Source organism: Polyodon spathula, chromosome 1 (assembly GCF_017654505.1).
Source record: "Polyodon spathula isolate WHYD16114869_AA chromosome 1, ASM1765450v1, whole genome shotgun sequence".
In the NCBI taxonomy this organism is placed as follows: Eukaryota; Metazoa; Chordata; class Actinopteri; order Acipenseriformes; family Polyodontidae; genus Polyodon; species Polyodon spathula.
Genome location: NC_054534.1, coordinates 105,724,313 through 105,737,435, shown reverse-complemented (window position 1 = coordinate 105,737,435; position 13,123 = coordinate 105,724,313). Strand labels below are relative to the sequence as shown.

Genomic DNA, 13,123 nt, shown 5'->3' with positions numbered 1-13,123 from the left:
AGTTGTTGCTTGTAAGTACAGTACTTGGTCAAACAAGGAGAAATAAAGTTTTAGAGGACTTATTTTCTATGTTCTGACAGGAAGTCTTGTCATTTAGCTTGTTGAAGTTTGTTTAGTCTTCAGAATAATAAGTCAGCAGTCTGGGCCTCAGTCCACATCACATTAGGAAAAAGACAACTGTTGACATTTGCAATGGTGCCATTTTATTTCCTGCTATATTATTTCTAAATGAAAGGAAACAATTCTTTTTTATTGCAGATGTAGGGTGATGTATGCAAGAAGGCTGTTGAACTCGATGAGAAAAACAGATAAATGTTTGTAGTATTATTAGGAAAAGAAAATGCATATCATTTTGTTAATTAGCAAAGGGATTTCCCCCACTTTTTTTTCTGTAAAACACCCCCGGTTCCTGAAGTACGAAAGTCTGATGTACGCTGATGTATTTGAAGGGGCTGATGTTTTTCCTCTATCTCTTTTACTCATCAGAATAAAGCTGCAGATAACATGGTCATTGTGTGGCTCAATTCCTTATAAGAACAAGAAACACAATGCAGAGTACTTCAGGCTACTATGCAGGAGCTATCAGATCATGACTGGCGTCGATTTACACCTCTTACATATACACTGTGGCAGGGAGTGGGACTTTGTTGTTCACAATCATATATAATGTGTATCTGTTATGCTCTAGCTGTACGAGTGAGTGTGTGTCTTTTGCTGTCTTAGGCTCTCTCTCTCTCTCTCTCTCTCTCTCTCTCTCTCTCTCTCTCTCTCTCTCTCTTCCCCCTGTTTCTTGATCAGCCTGTCAGGCTGCTCTTAGTGTGTGTGATGGAAATCTGTAGGACCGTAAGAGGAGGAGCTGGGTGCATGCACAACCAATGGGGTACCATACTACGAACGAACCAATGGGTGAAGAGTGGCCGGAGTTGTGCTGCATAAAAGAGTGTACTACTGCACCAGTGAGTGAGTTTTGACTGTGAGTCTGATAGAGCAATCCATGAGAAAAGAGCATTCTGAAAGAGCGTATCTATTTGATCCCTTGCCGCGCAGAGCATGCCAACATTTGGAAACTATTCAGCGGGACAGACCGGTGTGTGCTGTGTGGTGTGGTTAGGTCATACTTATAAAAACACACAACCTATGGCTGCATAACTTCCGGGAGCCAGAAGGAATTAATTAAAATTAAAGAAAATTAAGAAAGAAAAGAAAATGTGCTAGAATAATTTAGTTTCAATTTAAAATCATTTTTTATTATTTTCGTATTGTACAGTTATGGCCAAATGTTTTGCATCACTCTATATAATTACCTAATGTTGCTTCATAAAGTGGAATGAAACCTGATGAATAATGTTAACATCTTGAATTACAAACTTTGTAGTTTTACTTTGTAGTTTTCCATACACATAGTGAAAAATTGACAAATTTAAAGGTGTGACATATCAAAATCTAACAACTATGACTTCCGGTAGACGTTTGTAGTATTATTTTGTAATTTCTTTGATAACATGGTGTTAAATAAAAGATCTAAATTATGTACAAACTTCCGATTATAGGAAGTTACTCTCAATAAAAAGAAGCCCAGTTCTGCATATTATTACTGTGGTCAGAAACAACACCACTGAACAGCATTGCAGCCCTCCTTATAGGCTTAACCTGCCCCCTTGTTCACAGTCGGAAAGTCATGACAGTGATCTGCTACAGCTCTTGCCCGATGGAGAAGGCTGTGTTCATTCAAGAGGCAGGGTCCAGTTCAACTTGCCAATACCTGCTCCTCAGGTGCAAGGAGCTTAACCGGGAAGACCTGGTGATGCTGTCCAGGGCCTCGTCTATCCAGGGAAGCAGGTAGGAGTCTTTACGGGTTGAGGTGTTGAGGTGTTGAGGCAATGGTAGTCCACGCATAACCGTTACAAGCAGTCCTTCTTCCTGACCAGAAGAGTGGGGGCTGCTCAAGCACTGTTTGAGGGCTAAACGACTCCTCTGGCCACCATCTCCTGTAGCATTCGTACTGCGTTCTCCCTCTTAGCCAGGAGAAGACGGCAGGGTCACTCTCGGATGGCGGCCAGTTGAAAAGATGTACCAGAACTCTAGCAAGAGCCCCTGTAGTTGTTGCTGCTCATTGACGGTGAGGCTAGTGCATTTGCTTTGCTACGGTTGGGCTATCGCCGCACACACCACTCCACCCCCCGGCTCCACGACTGCTTGCAATGCATGTGTTGCATACATAGATGGAATGCCGCTGCTCTTGGCTCTAATTTCAATTTTAAAACTGGCAGGACAAGTACTGCTGAGTAATATACTCCCAAATAGGCTCATACTGTTTTCAGTTTCTATCCACAAAAGGTTTCGTAAAACCTACAATATATGCTGGGGTGAATTCCCTTACACTGACAATGTGTGACATGCCTCGGTAACTAAGGCTTTCGCACGGGAGCATGTTCAGGAATTTCAATTTGACCGTTATTGAGGAGGGCACCTGTAACAAATATATATATATAGTAGGTGACGTAATCACATACAAAGACATGGGCCTCGTATACGCTCCTTGAAAAAGAGCTCTTTTGTACATCGGTATCGGCGCTATGCTTCAGTGCGAGAGGTCTCAGGTTCGTGCCCGCCCTCCGCCTGTGTGTGGATTGCCCTGTGTGTGGCGCCTGCCTGCGGGAACCGGGATCGATGCATTATATATGATGTGTGTGTGCAATATAAATAAATAGCATTACACTGACTCACCATTTCCATACACCATGGAGCATCTCGATAACAGTTTCCACAGGGTGAACCAATTAAACACTCAGCTATTCCTCACACTAAACCCACACTCATACATACTTTACTCTAAGGTCCCCAAACGACCTACCTACCCTCCATATACAATTACAACCTCCCTCCTTTACACTGCTCTAATGGTGTGAACACTTATACACAATCCAACAGCAACAAAGCTCATAATAGTTCAGTCTGGCAGCAACAGCGGTCTCACGGGGTAGCGAAGAGTGCTACAATATACTGTGTGTGTGTGTGTGTGTGTATATATATATATAATACACACAGGGGAAACCCCATTCTAAAAATAAATAAACAAAAACATGTAAAACACAAAATAAACTGCACAAGGGCGGAGGGGGAAACCCCATTCTAAAAATAAATAAATAAACTGTACAGGGCTCTTCGCCCTGCTACATCTTAGTTTTATTTTCTTCTGGTATTCTGCCCGACTGATTCCACCCCGCTGTGAAAGAATAAGTGCCACTTTTTTTTAATGCATTCCTTATTCCTTCTCACTGGCTACCCTCCCCTCCTGTCGACCCATAACCCTGTAACTCTGAGATCAGTTCCCCTAATTCTTTGTTGCACTAGCCAAGCAGACAGCTTGAATGATCAGTCCTTTCCTTCAGTTTCATTCACACCGTGGGGATTAATCTGTTCTTTTAAGATGACTCATTCAGGCTGTGACAGCTAGTGGAGACTGTGTGACTGATAACCTTTAGTTCAGTTGGATTTCTTCAGGTGGCAATGTCTTGTCTCCTCTTTGGCGTGCTTTATTTTTCCTGCCTGTAACATGACAAAATACAGTTGGTGTATGCAATTCATTTAAAATCGACATATGTATTTTATGTTTTATACTCCTTATTTGAGATCAGGTACAGTACAGCAAGGTATATGCAAGCTACTTGTACAAGAGGCAGAAGTGACACATTTGGGAAAGCCAGTGCACCAAACACTAACTTCACAGTTCACTGAAATAACAAACTGACTAAGCTCAATACTTGAATTGAATTGATATACACCAAATGTGTAACATGCTGATAAGTCATATAAAAAATAAAAAACACACAGCACTGGAAAAGAATGATCTTTCAACTCTGCTGGCTCTACTGATCTTAAGAGTTTATTTCTACCTTTAGCCTATAAGGACTAGGCAAGCCTCTCCATATAGTGACTTGTCATATATTTAGTTTGTGTCACAGGACAGGAGATCAACTGGTGACCCTACATTTTACAATTCAGGTGCAGGTATACAGCTTTTAATCTTGTAATGGGTTCCCCCCCAGGCTTATGTATAGTACTGGCGTCAGCACTTGTGTACTCATCCACTTGACTGAAGATCAAGCTCTTCAGTTGAATGTCAGAGTTTGAGGATGTGTTTTTTAGATCAATGGGGTGATGTGACAGTCCATTACAGTGGCACACAACCCTGTCCTCTAATGTCACTAGTTAATATAGGTTGTATGTATTGCACTGTGTAGCTTCTTTCCACACATATGGGACATGGTTTTTGGTTCCATTAGAAAACCAGCATTGGTTAAGAGAGGGAGAATGTACAGATTCAAGGTAAGTTTACTTCAATGACGAGCTAACTAGTTAAAAACAGAAGATTCCCATATCACAGCTATGAAGTTCACAGTTAGTATCTAGCCCCTGCTATGCCATTTAATGCAATGCTCTGAGAAGGGTTTGTATGGGAAAATCGGTAAGAAATCCAATCCCAAGGCTTAATGTGAGCTTCTACCAATGTTACCATCACATCTTACCACTTTTGTATATACTAGGTGACACATTCTTTGGCTTATAAGTGAAGAGTAGCTCCATTTTCTTAGAAGAGAGACATAAGCCCACAGACCTATTTACAAGATTATATGGTACTGATATACACACACACTGGACTTAAAGAGAAAAACAAATGGCTTTCTTATCTTAGTGGGTTTTAATGTAACTTTAAAATTGCTGCTTTTGTATTCTTATGTGTATACTGTTATTGAAATGGTCTGACTGTCAGTTGTATGTGTGACATGCTATACAAATGTATTGTGGTTTGTTCTTTTCTTCTGCTATGTACTGTACTGTGCTTTGCAATTCTTTTGTACAAAAAGCGCTATATAAATGCAATAAATAAATAGTCAAAAAGTTTGTTGACTTACATAGGTAAACACAGAGAAGAAGAAGTGCCACACAGAGAAGAAGTGCCAGAAGGGAGAGGATGTAATTTGTCAAGTAATCTGTCGAACTGAGGCCTCCACCACATTGTGTATCTGAGAAGGAAAGATGTATGTATGTATTAAAAAAACTATGGCCCCCAAGGGCAGATCTATAGTTACCAACAGGAGACTTTAATGCCCATAGCCGCAGGCTGAGGCCATTGTCCCTTGGAGGTAACTATAGTTCATCCTGAGGGGCCTTTAGTTTCCGACTATGAGCCTGCTATGCATATTCGTTTGAATTAGTCAAGAAAGCATATGAGGCAAGGTTGTGTACTAAATATGATTTTATATATTTTGGTTTAAATATAGCTGTTACAGAAGAAATGTTCGGAGGAGTCCGCTGAGTTTGTGAATGCCGTAGTTTTTTTACATTGTCGAGTTAGATTTGTTTGAATTTTTGAAAGTTACCGAAAGCAAAGTTTTATCATGATTTTAGTGTTTGCAGCATATTTGTTTTTTGTATATTTTGAATTCCTTTTCTGTAACATCAAAAACTGTCCAGCAAGATGTGGGTGTGTCCGTCAATAGAGGAACTACAGTCCACATGAAGACTTCATTTCAGGGAGTTTGTAAAAAAAAACTGTTGACTGAAAGCAGCGTCACAGGGTGACTAGTCGGATCCATTTATGTGATAAGGTGTTTTAACCAATAATATGCCAGAATTTCTAAGGACTAATATATGTGTGTGTGTGTGTGTGTGTGTGTGTGTGTGTGTGTGTGTGTGTGTGTGTGTGTCTGTTATCATTTCCATAAAATAAGTGTTGAATAAATGCTCTTTACTGTCATACTAATCAGAGCTGTACATTTAAATTGATCAGAAGTTTGAGTTCCCTAGAATAATGATTCATTTCCTGAACTCTTCTGATAAATGAACTAGTAGGCGTAGCACCATACAAATAGGGTTAACCAAAGTCATTGTTTAAGCATGGAAAAAACTGAAAAGTAACAAGGGAACATATGTAACCCTAGGACTACATTAATTACAATACTTACAGTATTTCAAGCAAAGTCCTGTTAACACAGAGATAGCGACCAACACAACCAGTCTGCTACCAGTGTCCCACGCAGCATGACCTATGAAGGTAAATACAATCAATCAGTCTTTATTTTATATAGCACCTTTCATAGTGGACCACCATCAAAAAGCGCTTTGTAAGATGCAGTAACAACAAGAAAATCCATAACTTTAAAATACAGAGAAATGCTTAATACATGATATACAATAAAAAAAAAAGCATAATACATTAAATACAGTGAAAAGTGCATAATACATAATAGTAGCATAATACATGAGTAGGGTCCTGCGTTTTACGCGACCTGTTTTTTTTTTTAAATTGTAATTCAACTGCTATCCCCTAGATGTCCCTGCAGCTACTCCATTTATATATATATATATATATATATATATATATATATATATATATATATATATCGAATTCACAATTAACAATTAAAAATCAACACATTACGCTTTGACTAATTCGAAAAATAAAAGCTAATTATGATGAGTAGAAATGGTAATTGAATAAATTGGTGGGTTAAAAGAAAAATCAAGAGACCAAAACATGGAGTCAAAGACATTGCAATCAAAAAGCATTTCATTGAGCGAACGCACGCAACAATATCCACATGGTGTTCTGTACACCGATGGGTATTAATAATAGAACCATTAGCCTTGCAGTTGTCATCTTTGGCACTCGAAAGCAGCTTGTTTGTAGTCCGACATTCTTCCCGAAAAAACACTGTAAACGAAAGGACGCATTGGATTGACAGCTATGAGACGGCGTCCTCCAGCAAAAAACGTAAAAGTGATGAAACTGAAAAAAGGGGGACCTTTTTAACTATTAGGGTTGCTATTACGTATAATCCAAGACTACGTCGTACGTATTTCACCCTCGTTAAAGATGTCGCAAGTCACTCTTGCTTAGTCAAATGGAGATACGGAATATTTAGCCAATTGCAAAAGACAAGAATTGTTTGAACAAACAAGTTGTTTCTCCATGGACTATCGAATATCTTCTAATTGAAAGTAATATTAGCTGATACAGTTAATCTGCACTCTGTGAATTACTCATCGGTGGCACAGAGTGTTGGGAAATGTTTAAATGCATTTGAAGTTAATTCTAATAATGTGACCAGATTGGCCAGATTTGTCTCCAGTAATGCCAGTTACATGATCAAGGCATGTAATGACATTCTCCGAGGTTTACTGCCAAATTCAGTACATTTGACTTGTAATGCCCACATAATAGCCCTTGCCAGCAATACCTGGGGAAATAATTTTCTGAAAGCAGACAAGCTGGTTGCAACCATTAAATAAATTGTATAAACATTGCCCAAGCAGAAAATTAAGTTTTAAAGACCATCTGACAGAAGCAATTCAACAAGAAGGCTGTACTTTAAAATTGTTACTATACTATAAAGTTATGCTACTGTACTATAAAGTTGCCATCTGAGCCATGCATATCACGTTGGGGCACTTGGTATTCTGCTGCTGAATATCATTCTAAATACATCCTTTTTTATGCAGGCTTTGTGGAAAAGGAAATGCATATTTCACCAAACACTGTAGTGTTAAAGGACCTCCAGAAATTGCTTAAAGATGTGCAAAGTTTAAAATCTCAACTCTCTCTACTTGTGACCCTTGCCAAGGGACTGGTGGATCTGATTCAGTGGTTTGAAAGCCGTGAAGTGAGTGTCAATCAAACATATAATAAAGTTGCAGAATTAATAAATACATACCGAGCAAAGGCACAAGAGGTACACCACATGGACACTGCAATAAACAAATGTTTCTGAAAAACTGACTAATTACTACAACCCGGATCAATGCTTTTTCAACCATCTCATAACTTTCTGATGGCTGTGAGGATATTCGACCCACAACAAGTGTAGTTTGGATCTGGAAGCCCTCCCATTATAGAATTTGATACTGATTGTAAATCAGAAATGGACAAACACCTACCATATGCAAACGAAAACGGCAGTAGAATGACTTTGAAAGAATTTTGGATTAAAGCTGAATAATTATCCCCCAATTTAACACGAAAAGCTAAAATATACTTGTCAGTTGTTACCGATTCTGTAGATGCTGAAAGAAGTGTTTTTACAGAACAATATCAATCTATGAAAAAAGGCGGGGTTAACCAACGGAAGATGCTTAAGTTTAATAGCAACATTTAATGCATGGGGCATTTTCTTTCATGAAACTAAGTGACACTTCATATGCTGCTTGCAAACAACCTTGCATCATCATCATTATTATTTTTATTACTATTACTATTATATTGTAATAATATATATATATATATATTTTTTTTTTTTTTTTACTGCATCGATGCTATTTTTTAAATATTTTGTTGACAAATTACATGTTCCTACTAATAAACAAACATTTCAATTATTTATTTACACATTCTAAGAAATAATATTGAATAAGATGCATCAGTAATAAAGCGATGCATGACTAAATAAATGTCCGGAGCTGCTGCTGCCACCTATTCAACGCGCCAATGCACGTTAATAGAATTACTAATTGAGATGATTAAAGGAATCAGGAGATTATTAATCAGTAAGTGGTTTAATTAAGCAGACTACATGACCACCTTGTGGTGGGAGGAATGAAGTGCAGCCTAAGAAAGCAGGTTGCATAAAACATGAAATATTATCAGCAACACAGCAGGTAATAGCAGATACCAGGCTTAAAGCATATCAGCTTTATTAAATAGCAGACACACACACACAAAGTTAACACAACTAACATAGGGCATTTCAATGAAAATTACAAAATAAGCTAAAGTACTACTACTTTGCAGCCAAAGTGATTTGCATTGATTGAATACAGTGAGCACTGTTTGAAAATACACAAGCAAAACTTACACGCGTTTTTCTGGTGGTTCTTCTTTTTTCTATGGCAAAACCACAAAAGTACCCTTACAATGAGAATGGCAGATAACACAACCAACGCAGCCATTGCTACTTCAACGTGTTCTGCAAGGAGACACAAAGTCATACAGTTTTACACATCGCAACACCTTAGTTATAAACAAGCAGGACACTGCCCTGTCTTACTGATCTTCATAGAAATGCATGACTGGAAAACTAAGAGAGACAAATAGCCTATTCAGTCAATCTAAACAGCGGCATACATGAATACTGCTGCTATTTACAGCATTACGATATCTTTGTATCAGTACCGGTGTAAAGGTATCTGTGTATCGGTATTTGTGTATCGGTTGTGTATCAGCTGTGTATCTATGTATCAGTTGTGTCTATACCAGCTTGTCTTAGTTTATGAACATACTTACCACCACCACATGTCTTGAAGATAAATCCAAACAATCCTACCACAAGGGAGATGTTGCCACATATGTCACTGAAGCTTAAGAAAACATGTGGCAGACTGAAACCTGCAATAACACAAGAACATCTAATAAGTGCTTAAGTTGACTATCATTTCCCCAGTTGGGTGTGTAATGTGAGTGAAGACAACACACACACCTCTTTTACAGATCCAGTTAATACAGGAGAAGCAAATGGTCAAGAGCCACGGCACTTCAAACAGCACAGCCACTATTCCAAAATAAAGAGAGGTCTTCTCATGCCAGATCTCTCCTTCAAAATGAAAGTGAATGAGCTCGATCAATATGGTTCATTGAATGACGTATTGAATGCTGTAGAGATCACCCTCAGAGGAAGGAGGACAAGACCGAAGAATACATTTTTTATATACACAGTACATACATACAATCAAAAATGTAAAAGGCAAGAGTCATATGAAACTACGTCTAGACCAACAATTAACAATAACAATATAATAATAATAATAATAATAATAATAATAATAATAATAATAATAATAATAATAATAATAATAAGTGGACATGGTAATCATTGGGGAAAAAGCACTGAAACCCGTTACAGAGAGTCATCATAATTACATAAACCTTGTTTCTTTTTGCATTCTTAATTTCACAAGTGCTTCAAGATGACATGCACGATATCCTCTTAATCTAAGAAGATAAAAAAAGTATGCCTGGGTGCGTGTGCATACTGTACAGCATTTAAAATAGTGTTCCAAATCCATCTGATGTTGACAAGAAAGAATGAAAAAAGATTACAAAAATTACCCACTGAGAATGAAAAAATTCTCACTTGTGGTGATACACAGTCATAGTAAAAGTCATTTCTTACCATATCTCAAATGGAAATAGTGCCCTTGATTACTACTCAGTTGGTTTTCCACTGTACAAGTGTACCTCCCACAAATATCAGCCCTGGCTCCAGAAATGACCAGCGTGTCATTTTCAGAGAAAAGTAAAATCCGAGCTGGAATTGCTGCCCCTTCTTTCTGCCAGCTATACTTTGAGATGACTTCTTGAGCTTTGCAGATGAGTGTGTCTGTGCCACTGCTCAGGATGGTAGGCACTGAAAGTCTGTCTGTATTAAAAAACAAAGCACGAACAATAATGTCATTGTAACTGTTACAGGAATAGTGACTGCCCCCTTTCACTGAATCAGTAGAAACATTAAAAGGTACTGACACTTGTTGGGGCAACAATTACTTACCAATAACTTTCACTTTGATCCTCCTGTTGTATTTTAAGTCAACCTTCACAATGTAGGTGCCTTCGTCACTTTTATTTAAATGTTCAAGCACAAAAGACACATTGTCCAGATTCATTTTCACACGACCTACATATGAGCCATAAACTGAAGGCTCGGTTCCAATAAAATAATCCACTGCAGACTTATTCTCTGATTTGCCCTCCAATTCCCAGTTCACAACTGTGAAATCCTGCTTCAGCTCAGGGCCGGGGACAGACACTGACTCTCCTTGCCTCCCATACACAGTCAGTATGCTAGCGGTTTCCTCACCTGAAATGCATTTTAACATTTCCATAGACATCATATTTTAAATTAATTTTCATTAATACATGTTACACAAAACTTAAATTGGTTTAACACCCCCCCCCCCCAAATTAAAATAAAAACATGACAAAAAAACAACCATAGGCTTCACTTTAACTGCAACGTAATCTAAGCTGAACTATGTTCCCTTATAAAAGTTTACCATAGTGAATCATAGCAAAGCATAGTAAAGCACAGTGAAACCATGATAATTCATAGGTACGCATTGTAAAGTGGTGTAATAAAATATGACTTACATTTTTTTAGCATATTTTCTTTTTACCCTATTTCATCTACAATTGCAGCTAGTCCAGAATGCCGCTGCCAGGATCCTTACCAGATGTAAAAAACGGGATCACAACTGTTATTTCATTTATAATACACCGTACACGGAGATGTATATTGTTTGACTGGAATGTAAAAGCAGGCAGGAGGAACATAGTGTGTCAATATATATATTGTTTGAGATTTTTCTGTATTTGCCCACAGCTGTGGACAGAACAGAGAAAACGAAAAATAATAAGAAACATGCTTGCAAACCTGTAAGTGAAGCCAACTGCTTAATAAACGTGTGTTGTTAGAAAGATGTTCTTTGTTTGTTTGCTGCTTTGCTACAGGTGAAACGTACTTGCTTTGTCTCTGTTTCCCGATACATTATTACATAGATACTTTATTATTTTTAGTAGTAATAATAATAATAATAATAATAATTGTGTAACTTCCGGTTTGATTTCACGCATAGGTTTTTAATAAATGCGTAGGCGAAGTGTGCGCCTTCTAGGACAGAACAGGACTGAGAAAAAACGAAATACTAAGGCACGGAAACGCATCGTATTTTTGTTTAGTAATATAGTTAATGAACAAATCAAAATAATGTACAGCGACTCTAGAAGACTACATGTTAGGATAGGGTTTTTTTTTTTTTTAAATCAGCTCACTCACCACTACATAGCCAAGTCCTATTGTAGTACTTCTTGTTTAGTTCAGCGAGGGTATGACATGTTTTTTAACATCAGTCCATTGGAAGTTAAGAAATAAAAGTGAAGAAAAAGAACTACTCACATCTCACTTGTTGGATTACAAGCAAAATCAAACACAAACTCCACAGCCGCAAGGGTAAATACGGTTCCATAATGTGATTATGTGCAAGTAAATAACACGACTCCTCCTTGCTCATCTTCTTGGTAAATGCAGAAGCTTCCGCAGAAGATTATTTGTCCCCACCTACTATTTAACATAATTACGCCCCTTATTTTCCCATATTCCACCTATTCTGCCATTCATCCACTGTAATTGTTTTCTGTTATTTTATAATACTCCCTTAACCCATAATGAACATCCATAACCACATCCACTTTCTTCACTGCTATTTTTGCTAACCCATCCACCCTCTCATTCCCCTCTACTCATGTATGCACTGGAATCCGCACAAAAACCACATCCAATCCTAAATAAACACATTCTGACACTCGATACAGGCTGCATCATGTACTAAATCCTTTCTATCCCGTTTCCTGCATTTTAATTGCCTGTAGCCCTGATAATGAATCTGAAAAAAAGACTGCCCAATACCTTAACCTCTTAATCCATTGTAATGCCAAAATAATCCCTATTAGTTCAGCCGTCATAATAAACACGTTATCTATAATACTTACACATTTTGTTACCTCAAGTGCTGGAACATAATAAACTAGGCTTACAATATTACAGATCCTCAAAGAGGACACTACCCAGGGCGACCAATTTTTAATTAGGAGTAAGCTTTCGTAACACGGAAAAACTAAATTTATACTAAATACTTTGAACATCTGAAAATTATTTTAAAAAGAAGTATAATGTCCTGTATCAAACATACACATAACTTTTTACAGTCAGTACTTTATTGATTGGCAATCAAAAAAGTATTTGCAAAATAACTGTCAAATCTGTGCACCAAACATTTGTTTCATACTGTACTTCTTTTTGTGCCCATGCATATTTCTCTGCAGGGCGTTTCTCTCTCAGCAGTGGTTGAAGCAGCTCTAAAAGGCTTTGCAAGATGTGTGCCTGAAGTTGTGCTGTACGAGCAGGATCCCTTTCAGAGACTCAACAGTCAAGTTGTTCCTGACCACAAGCTTTGCATCAGTGAAAAAAGCAAAGAACTGTGCAATACAGTATGTAACAGTCAGTTTAAACCTCAGTGTTTCCAGAAATATATTTAAAGGGGAATTCTCATACCTCCTATTAAAATTTACATC

At 37.8% G+C, this 13,123-nt stretch overlaps 1 protein-coding gene across 4 annotated transcripts; it reads right to left on the bottom strand.

The window, feature by feature from the left end:
• Positions 1 to 3,094: 3,094 nt before the first annotated feature.
• LOC121318031 lies at positions 3,095 to 12,091 on the bottom strand. 4 transcript variants are annotated; one of them, XM_041254676.1, is made up of 9 exons: positions 11,949 to 12,091; positions 10,545 to 10,853; positions 10,170 to 10,415; positions 9,477 to 9,590; positions 9,284 to 9,385; positions 8,856 to 8,966; positions 5,970 to 6,050; positions 4,917 to 5,027; positions 3,095 to 3,549 (listed from the first exon to the last, which is right to left on the bottom strand). In XM_041254676.1, the coding sequence occupies exons 1-9, from the start codon at positions 12,061 to 12,063 to the stop codon at positions 3,482 to 3,484; spliced, it is 1,257 nt and encodes a 418-aa protein (XP_041110610.1). In that variant the 5' UTR covers positions 12,064 to 12,091; the 3' UTR covers positions 3,095 to 3,481. The 4 variants fall into 4 exon arrangements, with proteins under 4 accessions (XP_041110610.1, XP_041111476.1, XP_041112257.1 ...); XM_041255542.1 differs by lacking the exon at positions 4,917 to 5,027; XM_041256323.1 differs by lacking the exon at positions 9,477 to 9,590.
• Between the last annotated feature and the right edge of the window lie 1,032 nt (positions 12,092 to 13,123).